This window comes from Girardinichthys multiradiatus, chromosome 22 (assembly GCF_021462225.1).
Source record: "Girardinichthys multiradiatus isolate DD_20200921_A chromosome 22, DD_fGirMul_XY1, whole genome shotgun sequence".
Taxonomy (NCBI): Eukaryota; Metazoa; Chordata; class Actinopteri; order Cyprinodontiformes; family Goodeidae; genus Girardinichthys; species Girardinichthys multiradiatus.
In genome coordinates this window covers 6,240,095-6,267,065 of record NC_061814.1, presented here as the reverse complement: position 1 = coordinate 6,267,065, position 26,971 = coordinate 6,240,095, and the positions used below count along the sequence as shown (strand labels likewise).

The 26,971-nt window shown below is 40.6% G+C and overlaps 1 protein-coding gene across 2 annotated transcripts in view; it reads right to left on the bottom strand.

Moving 5' to 3' along the window:
• Nucleotides 1–4,438: 4,438 nt before the first annotated feature.
• The window catches only part of ncapd3 (non-SMC condensin II complex, subunit D3), a 66,151-nt gene continuing 43,618 nt past the window's right edge, over nt 4,439–26,971 (bottom strand). The window contains exons 20-35 of one of the 2 annotated variants that reach the window (XM_047352476.1): nt 23,632–23,739; nt 17,736–17,850; nt 17,236–17,331; nt 16,921–17,159; nt 16,764–16,843; nt 16,525–16,662; nt 14,364–14,497; nt 14,044–14,252; nt 13,827–13,937; nt 13,502–13,669; nt 12,543–12,652; nt 10,749–10,813; nt 10,590–10,637; nt 10,400–10,462; nt 10,209–10,257; nt 4,439–4,669 (exon numbers count right to left, since the gene is read on the bottom strand). In XM_047352476.1, the coding sequence (XP_047208432.1) occupies nt 4,600–4,669; nt 10,209–10,257; nt 10,400–10,462; nt 10,590–10,637; nt 10,749–10,813; nt 12,543–12,652; nt 13,502–13,669; nt 13,827–13,937; nt 14,044–14,252; nt 14,364–14,497; nt 16,525–16,662; nt 16,764–16,843; nt 16,921–17,159; nt 17,236–17,331; nt 17,736–17,850; nt 23,632–23,739 (1,803 nt within the window). In that variant the 3' untranslated portion in view covers nt 4,439–4,599. The remainder of the gene's footprint in view (nt 4,670–10,208; nt 10,258–10,399; nt 10,463–10,589; nt 10,638–10,748; nt 10,814–12,542; nt 12,653–13,501; nt 13,670–13,826; nt 13,938–14,043; nt 14,253–14,363; nt 14,498–16,524; nt 16,663–16,763; nt 16,844–16,920; nt 17,160–17,235; nt 17,332–17,735; nt 17,851–23,631; nt 23,740–26,971) is intronic. The other variant, XM_047352478.1, reaches the window with a different exon arrangement.

Below are 26,971 nucleotides of genomic sequence, written 5' to 3'. Positions count from 1 at the left end.
TACTTTTGGACTTTCACAACATTCCTGTTATTCTGCAGACATGTACAGAAATATCTTCACAGTTGCAGGGCAGATTATAGCCAATCCAAACACACACACACAGACACACCTGTTTTGAGCAAGCCACTAAGTTACACATTACATTTCATTTCACACATTATTAAACCTAACTTGAGCATAGCAATGCAGACCCTATTAAGTATTTTAAATATTTTCCAACAGACTACTGACTGACAATTTCTCATTCTTGATTTTTTTCACCCTGCGGAATATTCGGACTGTATCATTTGGACATTATTTTCATTTGGGACAGTATGACAAATCTGTGTAGGAAGTCTTCCTCATGTGAATGGTGGTTTAGTTTGAACTTGTAACTGAATTTGAGTAATCTGTGTTCTACAATAATTTAGAAATCAGGTTAACAGGGTGCACCCAAACCAATTTAGAACTGAGAACTAACACTCGGCCGAGTATTATTGGTATTTTAGGTAGTAGATAAATATATATATATATATATATATTTTTTTTTTTGTAATGTCTTTTCATGATTGTACAACTGTGTACAAAATATTTTAATTCACTAAAGCCGGTGTGTTCTTTAAGTTCACGTTACGGCCTCTGTGTCTCATTTAAACACACCACAGTGCTTCTATAGTCAAAGCTATTGACCCATGAGTTAATTTCTTGAATAATCCTCACTAATGTGTTACAATTGCTTTAATTATCCCACTTTGGGGCCTGTTTGAATGATAATACTACTAGGTGCTTCTTAACTGCAATTTAACTTAATCTATCAAGTACCTGCATTTAATTCCATTTATTAGGAGACTAACCCTTTTCAGGTAGAAAATCCTGCCAGAGGACGTTTGGGGATAGATGTTGGTCTAAGGCAAGCGAAGGTGGATGAGGACAGTCGACATTTAGGATCTACATTGACTGATTCATATTATGTTCGATGGAATTTTCACCTGTGTTTCAAGGCTGTTGTCCTTTCTATCTAATCATGCACATATAGCTTTGATGGGATTAGATTTATCTCCACTAGGTATGTCACCTTTTGCTTAGACACCATCAGGAGTCTACTGGAGACTAGATAGCGTTCCATCGTAGGGGGAGGTGGAACCACGTGACAGCTGTAAGGAGATTTCCTGAAATATTTCAGTTAGTGTGCAATGAATCTAAAATATATGAATGTTAAATTTTCATCATGACATTATGGAAAATAATGACCTTTATCACAATATGCTAATATTTTGAGAAGGACCTGTATAGGTTTAGCATGCACTAACAGGGTTGGGTGATTCTTTTGGGGGCAGGGTTACCTGGTTGCAGGGGGCTAACTGGTGTTAAGTGGTGAGGTGCCTTTAAATGACACCTCATCAGGGGGATTTTAGAAATAACCTTGCTTACTATTTGCTTATAGATGAGCTTTTACACACACCACAATGATAAAGCATAAATGCTAATGTTTTAACTTTTGTTAGGATAGGATAAGAATCCTTACTGATGCACATTATACACACAAATGACCTACAGTCTGACATAAAGTTTATTATATTGGGTTTGATTGTGGGACAGTCTGTAACTGGGTTGATTAGAATGTGGCACCCACACTTGGATTCAGGTTTGGACACCTCCTATTACACACTCTGTCAGACACCTGAATGGTGACATATAGTCTACTGATAAACACTGAAGGGAGTGTATATCCTTTGCAAGGGAGTACCAGACATAAAAACCATGTGTGACCTTCTTTCGGGGCTGCTTCTTCACTTCGTTCATCGAGCGAGTTAAGGACGGGAGCCTCAGCGCTGATCTCTGTAACCATTCCTCTGCCTTATTTAGAATGAAAGTGTTGAGTATAGAGCAGTTTGAGAGTCATTCCTTTTAAGGGAAAGTGATTGTAAACAGTGGTGACCCTTTTGTAGCTCGGACAGGATTCTTTGTGAATACAGGCCCTCATTCGCAGTGTTTACCCATCCAGTTGTCCATTGTTGGAGGCACTGGGAATGCCACGTTACATGAACACAGCAGCAGACTCACCGAGGTAGGTTGTAACAAATAAAGAAAGAATGCTTGTTTCACATAGAAACCGATATGTTACCTCCTCACTATACAGCATCCAGCTAATGCCAGCATGGACGAGGAAGAACCTGTACTCACAGCACATTTTAATCACAGCGTTAGAAGACAAAACCAACCCAAGCTGTGGGGCTTATCATACAGATGGCTGCATTTCACCAATAAACTGGCCTCCACAGCTGGTATACCTGCAGCTCTGTGTTTTTGCTTCAGGTAATTGTGTACCACACTGGTATCGTAAAATTTTGTAACTGTTGTTGCATTAGTTCTTTGTCACGTCAAACATTCAATATGTAGTAGTACAGTGCCAAAAGTATTTACCCCCTCACAGGTTTTTTTTTTCTTTTCCCTCCCATATAGATGTTTCAGATCATTAAACTAATGCAAATTTCAGACAATGAACCTGGTGAAATACAAAAAGCAGGAGTTTTCCAATCAATATATCATTTAAGAGAAAAAACAACTATCCAAACCAACCTGGACATGTGCGAAAAGGTAATTAGGATAGAGTCACCAAAGGCAAGCAGGTCCTAGGTGAGGGATCAGACAAAGCACAGCCCACAGACCCTTTATACAGATTGCCAAAAATGGACATAAGTGTTCCCCATCTCGGTGCCTGTACGTCGGATTCAGGGGGAGGAGTGAGGTTTTTGTCCTGGCCGTGGAACACTGGACCAGCTCTGCATCCTCAGCAGGGTCCTGGAGGGTGCATGGGAGTTCACCCAACCAGTCTACATGTGCTTTGAGGACTTGGAGAGGGCGTTTGACAGAGTCCCTCGGGGAATCCTGTGGGAGGTACGCTGGGAGTATGGGGTACCAGGCCCTTTGATACAGGCTGTTAGGTCCCTGTATGACCAGTGTCAGAGCTTGGTCCCTGTATGACCAGTGTCAGAGCTTGGTCCGCGTTGCAGGCAGTTAGTTTGACTCGTTTCCGGTGAGGGTTGGACTCCGCCAAGGTTGCCCTTTGTCACGGATTCTGTTCATAACTTTTATGGACAGAATTTCTAGGAGCAGCCGAGGTATTGAGGGAATCCGTTTTGGTGGCCCTTAGGATTGCGTCTGTTTTCTGCAGATGATGTGGTCCTATTGGCTTCATCAGCTCATGATCTACAGCTCTCACTGGAGCTGTTCGCAGCCGACTGTAAAGCGGCCGGGATGAGAATCAGTGGCTCCAAGTCCGAGGCCATGTTCTTGAGCCGGAAAAGGGTACAGTGCCTTCTCTGGGTCGGGGGGGAGGTCCTGCCTCAAGTGGAGGAGTTCAAGTATGTTGGGGTCTTGTTCACAAATGAGGGAAAAATGGAGCAGAAGATCGATAGACAGAAAGGTGCTGCATCAGCAGTGATGTGGGTGCTGTACCAGTCTGTCATGGTGAAGAGAGAGCTGAGTCAAAAATCGATCAATCTATATTCCTACCCTCATAAATGGTCATGAGCTTTGGGTAAAGACCAAAGAACGAGATCACGGATACAAGCGGCCAAAATGAGTTTCCTCCGCAGGGTGTCTGGGCTCTCCCTTAGAGATAGTGTGAGAAGCTTGGTCTTCCAGGAGGGATGACCTACTACAGGCCTGCTATAGCTATGCAGAAGAAGTTTTTGTTTGTGGCTAAAATGCAGCACACAAAGGATAAAAGGATTTGGAAACATTATCAGACATTTAGCTCCCCTGGAATAATGACCTGGTCTAAGGCCCCTTCTGACCTGAGCCCACTCTGTAGCAACTGTAGTTGTTGCATCAAGACCACTAAAATATATATCGAATGTGGGCATCCCATCCTGGACAGTGAGTCTATCCAAAAGGCCCACATGCTGTAGCAGCTCAAGTAAACACATTTGATCACTGTTGGGTTCTGTAATGCTAAAACCCTAATCCTCAACATGTCAGTTTCAGGTCTCACTCCCATATTGTTCTGGCATCCTTTCACTCCTGAGGCCTGTGAAACAATCTGGATAAAAAGTCTTCTGCACTCTCCATTTTAAACATCTCCATGCATCTACAGCTACTCCATCTCACTAATCAGCATTCCACTCTTGAGATGCCAGTATGTATGGAGCATAGAGTAACACAACACTGTACAGTAATCTATGTCACAGAGCAGCATACCTTGTGTCTGAGTTGGGCAAATGAATTCCTGGTGTGTTTCCTTGAAACAGGAAAACGTAGACTGGGTTGGTCCCAAACAGATTATCCAATAACATAGTTTTTACTGTTCCAGTACACAAATGGGTTTAAACAAATGCTTAATTTATCCTGAGCTTGTCTTTTTGTTTACCTCTTGGTGTATAAATCCTTGAGTTGCAAGAAACTAGCACCCATGTTCAACTACAGACACTGTTGCAGTCATAAAAGAGAAGCTAGATGAAAAACCTCTTTAGATCTCCTTTATTATCAAACATAAAAAGAAAAGTGAGAGAAACATGCAAGGGAAATATTGCAGCATAGAGAGACTGGAAACAGGAAGAGATAAATATTAACTACAGGATGGAATACACAAAGAAATAGCCAGATGAGGCGTAACATCTACACTCTAGATGATGTTTTACTATGGCGAAGAGGGGAGAGTACGTTCCAGCGCCTTGGCCCAGGAGCTCTGAAAAACAACAAATAAGAGGTTTGAACAGCAGCTTATTCACACTGGAGCACAAAGTTTCAAACCTTAAACATGGAACATTGCTTCATTTATCTTTAATGAAAAATGAATTACAAATAGAATGTATCTGATGGATTTTAAGGTCATTTTACATAAGCCCTCTGTACTGGTCTTTAAGAATGTTTCAATATCGCCTCTGTTAGCAACACGTTTGAAAAAGGACCCTAAAAACGAGTTCACATAGAGAAAAAAATTGAATTGTTGACAAAGTATTATGGATATTGGTCTAAAGGACTGTTGTAATTTCGTAGGTGTGTTCACCATTGCTCTCCTGTATATACGTATGGCTACAGCTATGGTCATCCACTCATCAGCAGCATAAATGAGAGACTTTTTGAACTTATAGGACCTGATTTACTAAAGGTTTATGTGTATATGAAAAAATTGCAAACTTGACAGCACACACAAAGCTGATCTACTAACCAGGTGCAAATAGGATTGTGTCTGTCAAATGAGCAGAATAGTATATATATAACATATATAACTATGCAGAACATATGCTGATCATCAGAATGTGCAAAATGCTGGTAGGAGGATATGCAAATGTAATTATTTACCACCCACAGTGCCATTTATTAGACTAAAAGGATTGCGGTGCAGTTTTTTTTTTTTCTTTTTTACCGTGTCCTGTCCGGTATCGCTCAGAATTGTTGTCTGAGTGCCAAGAAATTGCCCAACAGATTTACTTTCACAAGCGGAGCATCACAGCTAATGCTTTAATGCTCTGCTTGATATTTATAAAATAAACTTTATTATAAACTTCTTCGGGAATATTTCAATTGTTACGGACACGGAGACTGAAATGAGAAGGAAAACGGAAGCTTGAAAAAGAGAGATGGGGCAAAAGGGGAGAAAAGAAGGAAAGAGTGGAGGAGAGAAAGAAGGATGAAGAGAATAAAAGATTACACCCTGCTTGCTTATACACCTGCAGCAGTTTTTTTTTCTTTAACAAAATAGCACACGGTATTTTTAAATGTAAAATGTACTTAGTAAGAGGTGCAGCCCAATATAGAACATCTGTGTATCTGTCAACACCTGAAGCTTAACACCTGTGAGTATGGGTGTGGACGCGCTTTTGTATACAAGGTTTCTCCACAAAAATATGCAATAGGGAGTTTGAGGACCCACCGACCTGCCCCGTGTTCCCTGGGCGGACACTGAGGAGATCCGAGCCACAGACGTCCAAAAGCCCCCCAAAGCACAGGAACCCCAGGGACTACCCCAACCCACCCCAGAGAAGAGCAGTGGAGAGTCCCAGGGGAACCACCCAGCAGCGACAATGCAGAAGCCCCAGGGAGCCGCAGCGACAAGCCCACAGACCCCGCCGGCAGCCGTCCATGCAGTTTTTGGATCTATATTCATCTAGCGTCCCAGCCATGCAAAACTAAAAAGGATAAAACATGGACTGAACTGTACACAACAAAGATGCTGGTAGAAACCTCTGCAACTTTAAATACAACACTAACCTACTTCTAGCTCAGCCCAAGAAGGAGGAGTCAGCTGGAATCCCCATGATGTCATGAAGCCACTGACAAAAACACTTTCTTCACTTTACCTCGTTCTCTACCACATAACTTTCTCAGTGAGGCAGACAGTAGAGGCAATGAAAGTTTGACATGCTGGCAAGCTGGACTATATTGTTCAAACTTGGATCCAGAATTAACTACGATCTGATGTTACCGAAATAGTCGATCGAGAGCTACCAAAGTTAAGTGGGATTTACTGTCTGAATATCTCCAGCGTTCATGCAAAAATGGGTAATAAAGACAAACTTTTCTTTCTGAGCTTCTGCAGAAGGATATCTGGGCCAGAGAGTTACCAGAAGAGACTATGTCTCTAATCACGTTGAGTGAAGTGTATTCCTTCTTTCAAGCCAAAGAGGAGACGGTAGGAATTGCAGTATTGCACGAGTTCCTACATGCCAGGCCAGGCGGCGGGAGCTACCCACATAGTTACTACTGAGAAGCTCCAAAGTTTTTCGCTGGTAACCAGCCCAACACCGGTACCCAAACAATTGCACTTTGGACCTACTGTCCTCGTTATTCAGAACTAAGAGGTAGTTTTTGGGCAGAGAAAATTAGTTTAGGATGAAATAATCTAAATATTGTTTAATTCAGTGTTTTGCTTCGTTTGTGGCACTAAAGCTAAACTATTTGCTAACAGGCCACAGAACCTGAGGTTACAAGCTAGATGGGCTTGGTTTTGAAGTTCATACAAACTTTTTTTGATGGTGATTTTAAAAAGAGTGGATATAACACGCTGCCAGATTAGGATTAATCCGATAAATATTTGCAGCTCAGGATGGCAAATTAAATAACGTTAATAAACAATTATCCAAAAGGGTTGATTTCTAATTCAGCTAATCATATTTTAAAACATTATTTTAGGAAAAATGATGTTTTATCTACTCTTCTGATTTTGCATTTGATGACATACCAATTATGGTTCTTAATTAGTTGTAAACCTAAATAAATCTCATTTCCAAGTTCCTTAAAATAAACGTTGGTTATTAAGCACAAGTCCAAATTGAACTGTGATATCATTGCATCAAATTTATTGGTTTTCTTGTTAATTTATTTGAATATAGTTCATTAGTTTTAATTTTTCCTTCATTTTGCTTGGTAGTTTTAGCTGAATTTATTGTAGCCTAGTAAAGACTTTTTTATCTAAAATATGTTTAACTTGGAGTTTAATTTTTTTTTGTAAATAAATTCTTATAGTTTAAGATGTTTTTGTGAATTTATTCCATATGTGTGCAGTGCTTGCTCTTTAGTGACGCTAGAGCTTGAATCACATCTATTGTTCTAATACCACTTCCATATTGGGCTGGTATTCACAGGACAATAGTTGACAGAACAAATGGTTATTTCATTAAATATTAAATAATATAAGGATTGTTACCTGTGGGAACTCTTAATAAAGAGGCAGATTTACCTGCTATAAAGAGATATGAAATAGTATTTTCCCTCTTTCAGATTTCTTGTTTTTGCTTTTTTTGTCCCACTTAAATGTTGAAATCTATGATAAAGATGAGTGAAAAAACAAAAGGCTGTTTTTAAATGACGGTTTCATTATTAAGGGAAAAAAGCAGTCCAAAACAACAAAGTATATTTTGGACAGCCACGCTCTGTTTAACCAGCAGGACTTCTGGGGAAATATTCTGTGGACTGATGAGACAAAAGTGGCCCTTTTAGAAAGGTGTGTGTCCCGTTACATCTGGTAGAAAACTAACAGCATTTCAGAAGCAGAACATCATAGCTAGTCAAACGTGGTGGTAGGGTGAGGGTCTGAGGCTGCTTTAGGACCTGGACAACCTGCTGTAGTTGATGCAACTACAGGTCCTTCTCAAAAAATTAGCATATTGTGATAAAGTTCATTATTTTCCATAATGTCATGATGAAAATTTAACATTCATATATTTTAGATTCATTGCACACTAACTGAAATATTTCAGGTCTTTTATTGTCTTAATACGGATGATTTTGGCATACAGCTCATGAAAACCCAAAATTCCTATCTCACAAAATTAGCATATTTCATCTGACCAATAAAAGAAAAGTGTTTTTAATGCAAAAAACGTCAACCTTCAAATAATCATGTAAAGTTATGCACTCAATACTTGGTCGGGAATCCTTTTGCAGAAATGACTGCTTCAATGCGGCGTGGCATGGAGGCAATCAGCCTGTGGCACTGCTGAGGTCTTATGGAGGCCCAGGATGCTTCAATAGCGGCCTTTAGCTCATCCAGAGTGTTGGGTCTTGAGTCTCTCAACGTTCTCTTCACAATATCCCACAGATTCTCTATGGGGTTCAGGTCAGGAGAGTTGGCAGGCCAATTGAGCACAGTGATACCATGGTCAGTAAACCATTTACCAGTGGTTTTGGCACTGTGAGCAGGTGCCAGGTCGTGCTGAAAAATGAAATCTTCATCTCCATAAAGCTTTTCAGTAGATGGAAGCATGAAGTGCTCCAAAATCTCCTGATAGCTAGCTGCATTGACCCTGCCCTTGATAAAACACAGTGGACCAACACCAGCAGCTGACACAGCACCCCAGACCATCACTGACTGTGGGTACTTGACACTGGACTTCTGGCATTTTGGCAGTTCCTTCTCCCCAGTCTTCCTCCAGACTCTGGCACCTTGATTTCCGAATGACATGCAGAATTTGCTTTCATCCGAAAAAAGTACTTTGGACCACTGAGCAACAGTCCAGTGCTGCTTCTCTGTAGCCCAGGTCAGGCGCTTCTGCCGCTGATTCTGGTTCAAAAGTGGCTTGACCTGGGGAATGCTGCACCTGTAGCCCATTTCCTGCACACGCCTGTGCACGGTGGCTCTGGATGTTTCTACTCCAGACTCAGTCCACTGCTTCCGCAGGTCCCCCAAGGTCTGGAATCGGCCCTTCTCAACAATCTTCCTCAGGGTCCGGTCATCTCTTCTCGTTGTGCAGCATTTTCTGCCACCCTTTTTCCTTCCCACAGACTTCCCACTGAGGTGCCTTGATACAGCACTCTGGGAACAGCCTATTCGTTCAGAAATTTCTTTCTGTGTCTTACCCTCTTGCTTGAGGGTGTCAATAGTGGCATTCTGGACAGCAGTCAGGTCGGCAGTCTTACACATGATTGAGGTTTTTGAGTGATGAACCAGGCTGGGAGTTTTAAAGGCCTCATGAATCTTTTGCAGGTGTTTAGAGTTAACTCGTTGATTCAGACGATTAGGTTCATAGCTCGTTTAGAGACCCTTTTAATGATATGCTAATTTTGTGAGATAGGAATTTTGGGTTTTCATGAGCTGTATGCCAAAATCATCCGTATTAAGACAATAAAAGACCTGAAGTATTTCAGTTAGTGTGCAATGAATCTAAAATATATGAATGTTAAATTTTCATCATGACATTATGGAAAATAATGAACTTTATCACAATATGCTAATATTTTGAGAAGGACCTGTATAAGCTCTACCATCAGTTTGTGATCTTAAGCACAATCTAACCTTGGTTATGCAGCAGGACAAGTCCAGCTCGCAATGGATCAATAATAATCAAGGATTGCAGCATTGCCTAATCAAGGTTTCGCCTTAGATCTGATTAAGGTGCTGTGGCATTACCTTCTACAGGCAGCTCATGCATTCAAACACTTGATGGCAGTTGTTGCTGCTAAGGGTGGTACAACCAGTTATTAGGGTTAGGGGGTGATTACAGTACTTTTTTTTTTTTACATAGAGCCTGGTTGGTTTGGATAGATTTTTAACCTTAATAAATAACAGCATTTAAAAAACCTGAGTAACTATAAAAAGCAGTTATCTTTGATATTAATAATAGTTTGGTGGTCTGAAGCATTTAAGCAAGATAAAGGCATAGAAATAAAAGAAATCTGTAAAAGGGTAAATACTTTCCATAGCTCTGTACCTAAGAATAACCACAAGAAAATCTCTCTCTACTGGTTATTTCTATATGGTATAGTAGGGAAAGTGAAAGACTTACGGTTGTTCATTTGATCTCACATGCAGAACACTGGACTCTCTGCTAAGACCTGTAACAACAGAAAAAAACATCTCTACACACAAGGCGAGGAGTTTTGAACCATGGGGATTGCCCTTCTATTCATTGTGAACAATAAAACATAAAAATAGCTTAATTTAGATAGGGAAACTTTAAAATAGGGAAAAGCTTACTTGCTCCTTGGTCACTAAAGATCGCACTTAGTCCTTCGTTAAATGTGAGGCTGATGTTGAAACCTGAGAAAGGTTCAAATATTCAGCTCCCAAAAACACATCCAGTAAAGGGGTTCAAAGGTTGGTTTGTTATCTGAACATTTGGACTGAAGCACAAACAATGGAGTTATGGAAGAGGGAGGACTCTTACCTTTTGGGGTGCTGAAGGCTCTGTCGTTAACCCCTCTTTTAACTATAGCTGTAAGAAAAGAGAGAAAACACCAAGACTCAGCAGCTCTTTGTCCGATCAGGTTTTATTTCATAGGAAGAAGTTGATGTGCTCTTCCTTGATAGTTTCAGCGATTCTTACCCGTTTTTTCCAGAGTCATAGACTTCGAGCGACTCTGTTCCTCCTGCCTGGATGGGCACAAACGCCTGATGAAGAACAACATACACAATCACATACTTTTCTTTATTGACTGTTGCAATAATTTATTTCTATATACTGCTTTACTACCAGAGTATAACTCTGTATGTCACCTAAGCACAGTAATTCTAGCCTGCGCTCACGGGTTTTTCATACATTCAGTATTCCGTCAGTACATACATAAACTTTTTTACAATGCTCCTACTAGGAACAAAGTTCAACAGGACCTGAAACTCTACAGCTTCACTGAAGTAAAGGATCTTACACATATTTAAGACAAAGAAGAAAGCATCATTGTTCTGGTTAAATGGTTAACCTGGTTATCCCTCCTCCCCGTCTATCAGTGGGGAAGACCCGGTGGAACTAATCTCCGAGTCAATCTAAGGACACTCAGTGCATGTGCAGGGATGGACCAGCAACTGATGTTTTACAGAGGTCGCAGTGCGAGTAGTTTAAGCAATGCTTGTAGCACTTGTAGTGCAAGAAAAAGGGATTGTAGAAAAGATCTCTGCAATCAAAGGGACTGTGCAAAGTGCTCACTAAAAAACTATGTAAGACAGCCGGTAAGCCCTATACTGCTTTTGATTGTTTAGCTAAACTTACCTGAGTAGTGTGGTGCATTCCGCGTCACTCCGGAAACACGGACTCTTAACTAATCATTTTAATCTAATCATTTTAGTTATTCATTTTATTCTCTTTAATTATTTGTGTTAGTTAATTATTAAATTACATTTATGCCACTGTAATGTACTCTTCCTATTATGTATTTTTCTCATGTATAGCACTTTGAATTGTCTTGCTACTGAAATGTGCTATATAAATAAACTTGCCTTGCCTAAAACTCTTCTTTACTTTGGTTAAAGTATAAAATGGCTAAGATTCAGCAAAGAAAAAATACAAATAGTAATACAATACCGGTCAAACGTTTTAGATATACTGTCTTACTTAATGGATCTCTTTATTTTCATGACTATTTACATTGTAGAATCTCACCACAGGCAACAAAACTATGAATGAACACACATGGTAGTGCGTAGTAAACAAAAAGTATAAAATAACTAAACAGTAAAAACATTTTAAAATAGCTGCTCTTTGCTTTGATTACTGCTTTGCTCTCTTGGCGATTTCCAAAGAGTCTAGAAAGAACTTCCCAGAGGTTCACAGAGAGATGGTCAAAGGTTAATATTTCAGTCATTACAGCAAAGGATGGCTGCTTTAAGGAAGTTAATATACAAAACATATTTAAAGTTATTTTAAAATTTTCCGTTTGCTACATAATTCCATATATGGTCAGTCACAGTTTGGATGCCTTCAGTGAGAATCTACATACAATGTAAATAGCCACAAACATAAAGAAAACCATGTTTCCTCTTTTTGAGGTTTTTCACCTGCCTACTACTATGATTCATCATCCATGATGCTTAAATAATAAGTCAAGTGATCATTAAGTGAAATCCAGTTGGAACTTCCATGTAGAAGCTATCCGTTTCAAGTGCGGAATTATACAAGAAATCATACCAGAACTTCACAATCTTTGGATGACCGTTTCTGTTGTATTTTTCAGTAAATCAGTTTGATAAACTGCACATACTGTGTTTGTTTGAAACTGGTTTGGTATTTAAAATGAGACCTGGTGTCTCAATGAGATCTATGTCTATAAATAAATAAATAAATGTTCCCACTGAATGAAATAAAGCACCTGGCTCTCAGGGTGAGAGCAATAAAAGCAGAACCTACCTGTCAGTCAGGGCCAGTCTGGATAAGGTGGTGCTAGGATGAGGTGGCTGTGGTGTGGCAAAGTTAAAAGGCAGGAGGGGTCTCTTAGCAGGAGACCTCTGTTCCAAATTCTGAGGAGAAACAAGAGCAAATATGCATTCAGTATCAGTCAGGAGCTCAGCTGACCTTTCATCATGTTTTTAAAAGATTTCCACTTAATGCCAGTCAATCTCCCCTTGTTACATTAAACTCCACCATCTTTCATTTATCCAAGGCTGGCCCGCAGAGGTAGCAGGTTCAGGAGGGAAATCCTGAGATTAATCTCCAGATTGTCCAGGCAGATCCCAAGACATTCACAGGAAAGGTTCTGTAGGTCTGAACTGGGGTCACCTCTCAGTTGGACATGCACGGCAAACTAGACATACATGATTCCACTGAGTTTTGCTAAAACATAAAGTTCTTAAAAATGTGTGTTTTAGTGTTTTTTGTCTGGGATCTCATTTCTTTGGTCCATATGTATTTCATGACCATAGGGCTGAAACATAGATGGACCATTAAATCAAGTGCATTACCATCTAACTGGAATAAATAATTTTTTTGTGAAGAGTCCTGGGCAGTGTATCAGGTACTTGAACTAGTTCACTTATAGGAGACACTCATCCTGAACCCTCCCTGGTTGAGATCCTTGGCCTCAGATTTGGAGTATGTGAACTGCTATAATGCATGCTGAAGGTCATTTCACACTCTGCATATGGACACACAGATCGACTTAGCTATGAAGACAAGAAAAAGAAACTGACTCTGAGGTCAAAGCAAAATAAACAAAATAGTTAATATGTCCCAGCTTGTTATTTCTATTCTGAATTTACAGAATAGTGTAGAACAATTGGCAAGTAACCCCATTTTGCCCCAATTTTTTTGTTAGAAACGTGTTACTTTGCTGAACGTCTACAGAAACTTCCTGTGTGCTACTTTCTGACCTTTGCAGCAGGTGTTTGGGCATCTGACGTCAGGCTGCAGTTTTGCATCTGTTCCTGCATCTCCCTTTTCTTTTCTGCTGTCTTCAGTGCAAACTCAACTTCAGCTGCCAGCTGTGCATCTCCAGCAAAAAACTCCTTCACCTCGCTACGATAGTCCTGCATCATTACCTGAGGGAGAACATGGAATGCATCATGCGTTTATCACTGCAGTTTCTTTCAATTTCATGACTATGAAGAAACTGCATTTAGATTTTAAAAGCTTGGCTTTAAGTCCCTTTTTAGATGAATAAAGAAACAGAAGCAATAATGAGTATAGCAGACTTGCCTGGAGATAGCCCATAAGCTCTTTGAGGACAGGGGATCGTTTCTGCTCCAGAAGGCTCTTTAGGCTGATAATTAGAGGAACTGTGTTTTCAATCAAAGCCTTTTTCTGGACCTGTGGATAATATCAGCAGACAGAAACTAATGTAGAGCAACACTTTACTTCACAGCATGCATGTATCAGCAGAATATCAAAAAGTTCTGATAAGAGGTGCTCGGACCTGTGACACCACCTTCTTCTGCGCCACCTGCAGGACAACCTTGGTCATGGTGGCCACATTCTCCTCCTCTGGCTCCTCACCTCCAGCTCCCCCTGCCGGTGCTGAAATTGCCTGCAGCTTCAGTTCTTTGAGACTCAACACATTGAAGGTCTCTGACAAGATTTCAGCACCATCTGCATCCAGAGGCAGCTCCTCGTCTGCGAAGCATGCTGGTATAGAAAAAGGAAAAACTACTAAAAAGGTCTGATTCTTCTGACTGAACCAACCCTCAGGCTAAGACTTCAGTTAAGGCTTAACTTCTCCGATACCAGTGTGCTTACCTAAGATGGTCTGATTGATCTTGCTGGTGGTGTTAAAGCGCTGGGCATCTGTGAAGTGTTCCAACAGGAAGCGATAGATCCTAAAGCGCTTCTCCTTGTGCTGAGCTCCCTTCAGGGAGAACTGAACTTTTTCTCTACACAAAGAAACACAATGAAAAACTGTTGACCAAGTCATGCATAAAATAAAGAATGTTCTTTCAGTGTGAAAGTTGTTACAGAGTAGAGAAATCTCAAGGTTAACCATGTTCACTATCGGTGGGGTGTTTAAAATGAAGACAGAGAAAGCACAGAGCTGTTCAAAGCTTTTCAAAAGAAAAATCCATCTTTTACAGAGGCATGTCTGCTGTTCATTCAGGCTGCAACAAACACCCTCATCCCACTTTGGAGGCATTAGTTTTTGTTTCTCTCTCATCACCTCTGCTAATCATGCCAATCATGACAAGAGATTAGGGAAAAAAGGTTTTTTCTGGTGTCCTTACACCTGTTAATACAGGTCCTTCTCAAAAAATTAGCATATTGTGATAAAGTTCATTATTTTCTATAATGTCATGATGAAAATTTAACATTCATATATTTTAGATTCATTGCACACTAACTGAAATATTTCAGGTCTTTTATTGTCTTAATACAGATGATTTTGGCATACAGCTCATGAAAACCCAAAATTCCTATCTCACAAAATTAGCATATTATTAAAAGGGTCTCTAAACGAGCTATGAACCTAATCATCTGAATCAACGAGTTAACTCTAAACACCTGCAAAAGATTCCCGAGGCCTTTAAAACTCCCAGCCTGGTTCAGCACTCAAAACCCCAATCATGGGTAAGACTGCCGACCTGACTGCTGTCCAGAAGGCCACTATTGACACCCTCAAGCAAGAGGGTAAGACACAGAAAGAAATTTCTGAACAAATAGGCTGTTCCCAGAGTGCTGTATCAAGGCACCTCAGTGGGAAGTCTGTGGGAAGGAAAAAGTGTGGCAGAAAACGCTGCACAACGAGAAGAGGTGACCGGACCCTGAGGAAGATTGTGGAGAAGGGCCGATTCCAGACCTTGGGGGACCTGCGGAAGCAGTGGACTGAGTCTGGAGTAGAAACATCCAGAGCCACCGTGCACAGGCGTGTGCAGGAAATGGGTTACAGGTGCCGCATTCCCCAGACCTGGGCTACAGAGAAGCAGCACTGGACTGTTGCTCAGTGGTCCAAAGTACTTTTTTCGGATGAAAGCAAATTCTGCATGTCATTCAGAAATCAATGTGCCAGAGTCTGGAGGAAGACTGGGGAGAAGGAAATGCCAAAATGCCAGAAGTCCAGTGTCAAGTACCCACAGTCAGTGATGGTCTGGGGTGCCGTGTCAGCTGCTGGTGTTGGTCCACTGTGTTTTATCAAGGGCAGGGTCAATGCAGCTAGCTATCAGGAGATTTTGGAGCACTTCATGCTTCCATCTGCTGAAAAGCTTTATGGAGATGAAGATTTCGTTTTTCAGCACGACCTGGCACCTGCTCACAGTGCCAAAACCACTGGTAAATGGTTTACTGACCATGGTATCACTGTGCTCAATTGGCCTGCCAACTCTCCTGACCTGAACCCCATAGAGAATCTGTGGGATATTGTGAAAAGAACGTTGAGAGACTCAAGACCCAACACTCTGGATGAGCTAAAGGCCGTTATCGAAGCATCCTGGGCCTCCATAAGACCTCAGCAGTGCCACAGGCTGATTGCCTCCATGCCACGCCGCATTGAAGCAGTCATTTCTGCCAAAGGATTCCCGACCAAGTATTGAGTGCATAACTGTACATGATTATTTGAAGGTTGACGTTGTTTGTATTAAAAACACTTTTCTTTTATTGGTCGGATGAAATATGCTAATTTTGTGAGATAGGACTTTTGGGTTTTTATGAGCTGTATGCCAAAATCACCCGTATTAAGACAATAAAAGACCTGAAATATTTCAGTTAGTGTGCAATGAATCTAAAATATATGAATGTTAAATTTTCATCATTACATTATAGAAAATAATGAACTTTATCACAATATGCTAATTTTTTGAGAAGGACCTGTAGTTCTGAGTGGAAAAGGAAATCAGCTAAAATCGGTACCTGTAGCCTGACAAAAAGCAGAAATTGGCCACAGATTTCTAATCAGTGAATCTTTAATCAGTACCTCTCACTTTGAGGAAACTTGTTGTATGACTTGTGTTTGCTGTACGAGTTGAAGTGGAAAATACACTCAATAAAGTGCTGGTTGAACATCTCAGGGTTCTTCTTGAGCAGACGGTGGAGCAGGCAGTATTCACACAAACTGTAACAGGAAACAGGGTTGGGGAGATGCTTTGAACCAGTCCTTGTTTTGCTGTCAACGACATACTCTAGAGAATGATGAAACTTTCTGTTGTAATTTACCTGGCAATGGCCGGAACTGGATCAACCAGTGCCATCATAAAGCGAAAGAAGAGGGAGCCCTTCCATTTCACAAATTCCTCCTGAGAAAAAAAGCATCCCATGACCATGTCAGAAACACCACTGGAAGACTGTGGAAGCAGAAATGTCTCATACATACCTGAAGTAGGTTGGTCAGCATGATGAGAGTCTGCTCCCTGATGACAGCTTCATCGTCTCGCAGACAGGCAGAGATGTTAGGGATGTAGTGATCCACGATGTTGGTGTAGCGAACACACAGATCGCACATTATCACCACAATGTTGTTGCGCACTGCAACCTCTGTGCTGACCTCCAGCTCTCTGGCAAACACTGGCAGGTATTTCTGGACCAGTTCTTCATGCTGCAGACACAGCTTCCCTGATGCCAGACAGACGATGTAATAACAACAAAATGGTAGTTTGACAGAAAGTGGGGGAGCAGTAGGACAGCTCACCTAAAGCAATCGCTCCATGGGCTTTAATTCTGGCAGGCAGAGAGTTTTCTCTGAAGTGAGACAAAGGAAGTGATGCTGGCAGCTCCTCCTGACAGTCTGTTCGTCATCAGCAGGAAGAAGGCAGAACACGTCAATGAGTTCTTTTCTTTTCTCGTGGCACCTCTCTGCCTGACCTATTTACTTAGTTTTTCCTTTCTTTTAAAACCTACAAATATGAGTTTTACTACAAAACATGCAGATTTTACATACTAGGCAGCTATTTAATTCAGCAATCTACATTTAAGAAATATAAAAAAAGTTATTTACTAACATTTATTTAATGTATTCATTTTAATTTTTAAAGAGTGGTGTAGGTTTTGGGGCTTTATTGATTGAATAGGTTGCTAACATCTGTCTACACCTGGACCTACAACTGATCTTCAATAATGGCTCAGAGCTGTTTTCCAGAACCAGTAATGGGCTTTAGTTCAATATGCTGCTGACATGTCCAGCATCCATACCTGCCAGCTTCTCAGAATGTGACGTTAGGACAGACTCCACCAGCAGGACTGTCCTCCTACCAACCTTTGCTGGACAGTGAAGAGAGGCCACGCCCAGAGTGTGGAGGTGCTTTATCTGGAACACAGAAAATCTTCCACTCAATCAGAGCAGCAACTTTACAACGAGCCAGCTAGAACAGCTGTTCCTCACTTTAGCAGTGCTTTTCTTCATGTTTACTGAGCAGTCAGCATTATCCCTGTTACAGGGTTCAGTACAATGTTCTTTTTGTCAAACATCATGTCACTACAGTGTACTGTGCTAAATCTAAAATCATATCAGTTCATGATTGCATTCACGCATGCTCCAAATAAATCACCCACTGTCCTACACAGCTCAGTGCAATGTGCTAATGTGTAGAACACCTTCCTATTGACTGCTGGATGGAATAAAACTCATTTAGAGCGTTCATATCATTTGTACTACATCCTCATGAAAGCTGGAAGCTTTCATTTATTTAGACATCTTTCAAAATAAAGAATATTCTGTCACATCTTACATCTTCATGAGGTTTCAAGAGGCTCCATAAGCTCTGTCTTGCTACCCAAAGTATCTGTCCAACTTGGATTTTAACATGTTTATGTGTGTCTTTTAGATGAGCCTCCAGCTGTGGTGCTCTGGTGGGATCCACAGGAATAGTCTGCAGGTTTTTTTCTGTATGCATGTTGTTGGGAATGACAGCTGAGAACATGTCTGAACTAACCCACCCATGACATGCAAGGAATCCTGTCACCTTATGAAAATCATCCAGCCAATAAAAGACAGCTGGATTGACTGTTGACAGTGCTCCCAACACTCAATGATGAAAATCCTTTAAAGAGATTTTTCTTCTTTTTCCAACATTTATCTTGTGGTTCATCCTGTTTTCTTAGCCTAGACTCCATCCTTGACAAATATTACTATACCCATCTTGGCCAATCACCATCCCTGAACCTTTACACTTATGACTGTCTGTCCTTTTAAGATATTTTTTCGGCCTTTATTTATTTTTTGACAGTAGGCAGACAGGAAAGAGGGGTAGAGAGAGGGGCAGACATTCGGCAAATGTCGCCAGGTCTGGGACTTGAACCCGGGACAGCCACTTTGAGGACTGCAGCCTCTGCATATGGTCACGTGCTTAACCCCTACACCATCAGCGCCACGCCCCTGTCTGTCCTTTTATAATATACTTTGTCTCGTTTTATATTTATTATCAATGGGCTGCAGCTGTTTTCCAAGGGCTCTTTTAATCCTCTGGGAGCATTTAGCCTCTGTCAAAGATTTTTTTGTGGCATTTTATGTTCTGAGCTATATGTGCTGAGCTATCCAGTAACTTTAGTTTTCACAGTTGGACATCTATCAATGAGGACCGAAGGCAGTTGGTAGGCACCTTAACATTTGGATAAGGATATTTCTGCCATTTTTCCATGGACTGTATCCTGGAGTCTCAATGTTTATTTTTCAGCAAGTCTCTTATTTCTTCTTCATTCTCCATTGTCATTATCCATTTTCACTGAATAGCCTACATGGTGGACGGTAAATGCTTATTCAGCAGTAAATAAAGTGCTTCATTACTTCCTTGGACCTCTTTGTGGTTATTATACTCCCTGCAATGATTCTTGAATGTAGATACCACAGCGGGGACTCAAGTTCATGCAGGTCCACGGCTAGTTTTAATTGTGGGTAAAAACCATGGGCAAACCCACTGCATGCTTAAAGTTTGGTTTAATGTATGGAATAAATGTTTCACAGTGTTTTACAATATTCTTCAGTGCTTTCATCATTACAGTTACATGAACAGAAACAGGAGTTTTTACAGTAGGCATGTCCGAATTGTTGGTGTAGTTTCTACAGGTCTCTCTTTTAATCCTTTGTTGTCATGTTTTGTCACAGTGAAGATATGGTCATTACGGCAGTCTAATTTTTCTCCCCCTGGCTTTCACTAAAGTCCCCCATTTCTCATGTTAACACAATATTGTCCAGAAGATGTTTCAGTTTTACACGTTGGTCAAACATTGTGTTCATAGTGTTACTTTCTCATTGCATGGTGCATTAGACAATGCAGCCCCCTTGAAAAAGAAGGAAATTATTCACAGGAGGCTGGCTCCCTGGTTTAATTTAGATCTGAGTACTTTAAAGCACAATGTTAGAAAATTGGAGAGAAAATGGAATTCTACACACCTAGAGGATTCCTACCTAAACTGTAAAAATAGCCTACTGTTGTATAAAAAAAGACACTTCACCAAGCTAGAACAGCTTATATCTCATTAATAATCCTAGGTTTATCTTTAGTACAGTTGCTAAACTTACACAGAGTCATAGCTCTGTTGACCCATCCATTCCCTTAGCTCTCAGCAGTCATGACTTTATGGGATTCTTCTTAAATAAAATGGATTCTATTAAAAATAAAATCTTTGACATACTCCCGAAGATGAATACTTCATCCTCTGCAAGTGAGACAACATTGGAAATAACTGCAGAACCTGATCTGTGTTTGGACTGTTTTGATCCTGTGGAGCTTCCTGAGTTATCAGAAATATTAGCTTCATCTAAACTTTCAACTTGTATGTTAGACCCAATCCCGACCAAATTATTGAAGGAAGTGTTCCCTCTGATTACCAGCCCCATTTTAGATATAATTAATCTATCCTTAGTGAATGGATATGTACCACAATCTTTTAAGGTAGCTGTAATTAAACCTTTACTTAAGAAACCTTCACTTGATCGAGAAGACTTGAAAAATTACAGATCCATATCCACTCTTCCATTCTTATCTAAAATTCTTGAGAAAATAGTTGCTAATCAAATGTGTGAGCATTTACACAGCAATGACCTGTTTGAAGAGTTTCATTCAGGCTTCAGAGCTCATCATAGCACTGAAACAGCTCTGCTGAAAGTCACTAATGATATTCTCCTAACCTCAGATAATGGACTTGTGTCTGTACTTGTTCTGTTAGATTTCAGTGCTGCATTTGATACAGTCAATCACAATATTCTCTTAGAAAGGCTGGAATATGCTGTAAGGATTAGGGGAACAATGCTAGGCTGCTTTAAATCTTATTTGTCTGACAGATTCCAGTTTTTTCATGTTAATGATAAATCATCTTTAAACTCCAGGGATAATTGTGGAGTACCACAGGGTTCAGTAGTTGGGCCAATTCTCTTACTATATATACGTTTCCAATAGGTAAAATTATCAGGCAGCATAGGATACATTTTCACTGTTACGCTGATGATACTCAGCTTTGTTTACCTCTAAGTCCTGATGAGCCCCACCAGTTAGATAGACTAGAGGCATGTCTTGAAGACATAAAAACTTTGATTACTTTCAATTGTCTGCTTCTAAATTCAGACAAGACAAAAGCTGTTGTCCTTGGACTAGAATCTTTGAAAAAGAAATTGCTTAGTCAATCAATTAATGTGGATGGCATTAAATTGACCTCCAGTAATAAAGTAAAAAACCTTGGTGTTATTTTTGACCAGGAAATGTCATTTAAATCCCATATTAAAACAGGTTTCTAGGATTTTTTTCTTTCACCTCCTGAACATTGCCAAAATTAGAAATATCCTATCCAGGAGTGACGCTGAAAAACTAGTCCATGCATTTGTTACTTCAAGGCTGGACTATTGTAATTCTTTACTATCAGGATGTCCACAAAGATAGATCATATTTCTTCTATTTTAGCTTCCCTTCATTGGTTCCCTGTTAAATCCAGAATAGAACTTAAAATTCTCCTCCTCACATATGAAGCCCTCCATCATACATCAGAGATCTGATGGTTCCATATGTTCCTAACAGACCACTTCGTTCTCAGACTGCAGGTTTACTGGTGGTTTCTAGAGTCTCTAGAAGTAGAATGGGAGGCAGATCCTTTAGTTATCCAGCTCCTCTCCTGTGGAACCAGCTCCCGGTTTTGGTCTGTGAGGCAGACACCCTGTCTACTTTTAAGGCTGGGCTTAAAACTTTCCTTTTTGACAAAGCTTATAGTTAGAGTGGCTAAGGATATCCTGAACTATCTTTCTTATTTTTTTACCTCCGCCTTCCTCCCTCCCTGTTGGATGTAGTAACGGGGAGTCAGGTTTAGCCTAAACCGGCTCAGTTATGTTTGAGGTGCAAACACACCCTCCATTTCTGCTACCTGTATGACCCCTTCTCTTTTCCAATGGTTATAATCAGTCTGACAGAGAGAGGTATCCCAATCCTTGTGGTTTTTAGTATAACAATGGCCATCAGTGGGCTCTAGATGGACAAACTTTATCAGTTTATTATTTTACTTAGTGCCCCTACACGTGGCCCGTTCTGGGGTGGCCAGGCTCTGGCACTTGGTGGTTTGGTCTGGCCTCCCCTGCGGCCCCAGGCCGTTCTGGACCCTTTGTGGGGTGCCTTGAGACGACATTGTTGTAAATAAGCGCTATATAAATAAATAAACTGAAACTATCTCTGTAGTTATGCTGCTATAAGCTTAGGCTGCTGGAAGACATAATGACCACTTTCACCCTCTTCGCTACATTCTCACACTACTCTCCAATTTTGCATTATTTGCTGTTATTTCAGTTTTTAACTTAATGTTCTCTCTCTTTTCTCTTCCTAGAAGCTAAACCTGGCCTGACTCTGTGTCTACCTGTGACACCTTTCTGGAGAGAGGCATTGTCCAAGCTTCTGCTAGCAACAACGTAATGCTCACCTTCTACAAATGATCCACTTGGCCCTGTCTTTCAGTGTTTAACCCTTTCTCCCTCCTAGATATGGCAATTGACTGACCTTTCACAGTAACTAATTATGTGCTCTCTTTCAGACTGTATCCTTGAAAACTGGCTCAAAGTTTATCTGTTCTTTCTTTCTAGGTGAAACGACTAAAGGAGCTACATCCACTAACATTTACTTTTCCTTCCCATAGAAAGTACTCCTGGATCAGTGCTTCAGTGTTCTCTTTGTGTCTCTGCTCTGTTCTCTCAAACCCCCAGTCGGTCGCGGCTGGGGGTTTGAGAGCCTGGTTTTGCTGGAGTTTTCTTCCTGTTAAAAGGGAGCTTTTCCTCTCCACTGTCGCTACATGCATGCTCGGTATGAGGGGTTGCTGCAAAGTCAATGCCAGTGACTGTCCACTTTCTCTACATGCTCATCCAGGTGACTGCTACAAATCTCTGACTCGATGCAATCTGCTGGGTTTCCTTAGATAGAAAAACTTTTTATCTAATTTGAATAAATAACTGAATCTAACTGTACTGTTCAATGGTTAGGATTAATTGGAATGTATGTACCTGACTTTTGTGAAGTGCCTAGAGACAACATGTGTTGTGAATAAACTTAATTGAATTGAAATTGAATTGTTGCATTGTCTTGAGCAATGTCCAAAACACTTGCTCTCCTCAATGAAGTCTTGCTTAAAAGCATCAGTATATCTGCTGTACTTCTGTTTCTATCTTGCATATCTTTTTTCCTGTATTTATTAGAAATATTACTTTTCATGTGGATTGTACAAGTGTTCCCATCCCCAAAGTGGAAAGGTTTTCACTTCTTTCACAACACATATCATCTTCAAATTTTCTCCATTTCCTGTACAAGCAGTAACGATCACAGCAGACCCTAAAGCTTCAATCATGATGATTTGTTTGAAAACAGAATGATATTATATTTTTGAACATTATTCTTTGATCCCTCTACTTCTGTTACCTTTACATGTTCTTTACATGGGAGAGGGAAATCTCGGAGTCACTGCTAAGACTGCTGCCCCCGCAACCCGGTCCTAGATAAGCAGAAGCTGACAACACTAAACAACACTAAACTATTTTTCTATTGCATGGTAACAGCTTAGGACCGAAAGGAACGTGTTAATTAGCACTAGGAGGAAGGTGGTGAGGTTTGGAGGTGTCAGTTCTTACCATCAGGTCCTCATTGAGGTTCTGGGTTCCATTCTCGGTGAGAATAATGCTGGTTAAATAAGCCTCACAGACTGACACCAGCTCACCACAGTGCTGGTTCAAGAAAGCCTGTTTCAAAGAAAAGGAAATCAACTATATTATTAGATGAAAAAAACAAAGACAAGCAGAATAAAACTAATTATGTTTTTTACTTTCTTAAGCTGTCCTCACTCCTTTCCTTTCTTGCCATGTATGCAGGTGTATTGAAAAACCCTGTGTTACATGAGTCTGAACATGAGGAAAATAAGCAGATGTTGTAAAACATCAGGTCCTGTCATGTCTTTGAAGTATATGTGTGGCATTTTTTTGCTCTCCTGTTCTGAAAAGTGCATCAGTTTTGGAATCAAGGGTGTGGAATTCAGTTTTCTGCTGCATCTGGATCGATAGGTTACTTTTACAGTCTTCTTGTTTTACTTTTTGTTTTTTACAACCCCAATTCCTATGAAGTTGGGACATCATGGAAAACGTGAATGAAAACAGAACAGAAAGATTTGCAAATCCTGTTGAACGTGTGTGCAATTGAATCCACTACAAAGACAAGATATTTAATGTTCAAATTGATAACAATTAATCGTTATTGCAAATTTTCACTCATTTTTAATTTGATGCTTTAATCACTATCCAAAAAAAGCTGGAACAGGGGCATGATTACCACTGTATCACCTTTCCTTTTAACACCACTCAATCAGCAGTAGGGTACTAGGACACTAATTGGTGAAGTTGTGTAGGTGGAATTCTTTCCCATTCTTGCTTGGTGAACAACTTCAGTTGCTCAACAGTCCAGGGGTCTCTGGTGTCGTATTTTGTGCTTCATAGTGTGCCACACATTTTCAGTGGTAGACAGGTCTAAACTGCAGGCAGGCCAGTCTATTAACATACTAGACAAACCCCATACCATCACAGCTGCTGGCTTTTGAACTTTGAGCTGATAACTATATAGAAGGTTCCTTTACTTTTTCACTTTGCATTAGTTGGGGGTTCCTCCTGTAACTGGTGGATTGCCGGATCGATTCCCTGCTCCTTCCATCTCAGTTGTGTTCTTGCGCAAGACACTTCACCCACCTTGCTTGCTGATGGTGGTCATGGGGTCTAGTGGCAGCCTCAGTTCTGTCAGTCTGCCTGAGGGCAGCTAAGGCTACAATGTAGCCTATCACTGTCGGTGTGTGAATGTGTGTATAAATGGGTGGATGACTGATTGTAGTGTAAAGCGTTTTAGAGTCCTCGGACTTGATAAAGCGCTATGAAACTGCAGGCCATTTACCATTTAGTCTGTCTCAGAAGAGCTCAGGCCCAGAGAGGTAGGCAACAATTCTGAGTGTTGTTGAAATATGGCTTTCTCTTTGCATGTTAGTTTTAACTTGCACTTGTAGATTTAGCGCCAAACTGTGTTATCTGAGAATGGTTTTCTGAAGTGTGACAAATTATTGTATTCTGTCTTTATTTTTGGAACTGGGGTTGTACATACTATATTCAAGGATCTGTAGGGAAATTTTAAAGCTTTCTGAAACTAGTTTCAATGCAAGGCAAGGCAAGGCAAGTTTATTTATATAGCACATTTCAGTAGCAAGACAATTCAAAGTGCTGTACATAAAAAAAGACATTAAAAGTACATTACAGTGGCATAAAGGTAATGAAATAATTAACAAACACAAATTATTAAGAGAATAAAAATTAAAAATTCAAATGATAAGATGATAAAAAAAGATATGATTGATAAGAAAATGAAAGTTTCTACAGAAAACTAATAATGTTTAGATGTCAGTCAAAGGCCATTCTGAAGAAATAATTTTTTTATCTTGATTTAAAGCAACTTAGGGTTTCAGTACTTTTACAGTTTTCTGGGAGTTTATTCCAGATTAGTGGAGCATAAGAACTAAAAGCTGCTTCTCCATGTTTGGTTCTGGTTCTGGGTATGCAGAGTAGATTTGAGCCAGAAGACCTGAGCAATCTGGATGGTTGATACACTGACAACAAGTATGTAATTTATTTTGGTGCTAAGCCATTCAGTGGCTTAGCACAATAACAGAAGTATTTTTAAGTCTATTCTTTGAGATACGGGGAGCCAGTGTAAGGACTTTAGAACTGAGGTGATGTGCTCCACTTTGTTAGTGTTAGTGAGAACGCGGGCAGCAGCGTTCTGAATTAATCGCAGCAGTCTGATTGACTTTTTAGGCAGACCTGTGAAGACACCATTGCAGTAATCAAAGTCTACTAAAAATGAATGCATGAATTAGTTTTTCAAGGTCCTGCTGAGACATTAGTCCTTTAATCCTGGAGATGTTCTTTAGGTGATAGAAAGTTGACCTTTAAGGGTGGCGCTGGCTATGGCGACACGCAGCGGCAGTGTGTACAAGTGAGCGTCTTTTGAGGGTCGTTTGATTACGTCTGTTTGTTTATTTCATTTTTATTTTAACTGTGTTTTTAATAAATTATAAACTCATCTCATCTTGGATCATCTTTTGTTTTTTGTTTTTTTTGAACTAACTACACTTCTGAGAAACACTGGCAGCATGAGAACTCACCTGTTTTTGACAGCTCTCTTTTTTTCTGCTGACATCTTATGTCAGATTTTGTCATGGAGAGCTTATGCAGTATAGCCGGGAATTTCTCCTGTCATGGCATTGCTCTGAAATGGGTATTTCGGATTCTTCTGCGGTTTCTTCAGCAGAGATTCTCCAGCCTTCGGATCCTTGGGCAGGTAACCGGAGGAGGTCAGGGCTAGGAGCGAGGAAATGCGGACGTCGTGGGGGTGTGCGGTAACGGCTCCGGAGGCTGGGACTCTACATTGGAGGATTACCCTTCCAACCATCATGCTGGCTAAAGTCCAGTCCTTCTGAAATAAAGTGAATGAACTCCAGGGAAATGTGAAGTACGTGGCGGAATACAGAACTGCGTGTCTTCTAGCATTCACTGACACTTGGTTGAAGCAGCATGATCTGGACTCGGATTTGGAAATTGATGGCTTCGGAGCACCGTACCGCCTGGACAGAGACCCGACAGTGACCGGCAAGTCACTGGGAGAAGGGCTGTGTCTTTATGTGAACAGTGACTGGTATAACACGGTGGTTGTTAGAGAACAACTTTGTACACCACATATAGAACTTCCAAGCCAAGTCTCTCGGCAACTTTTATCAATATGTTACTTGCCCAACCCGTCGTTCCAAGTGTTTGGATCTTTGTTTTGGGACCATTAAGGGGGGATATAGATCCCTCCGCAGAGTATCTCTGGGTAAGTCAGACCACACGGCTGTCCCAATTCAAATTCAAATGCGGCCGACAAATGTGTCCTCCTTTTGCTCGA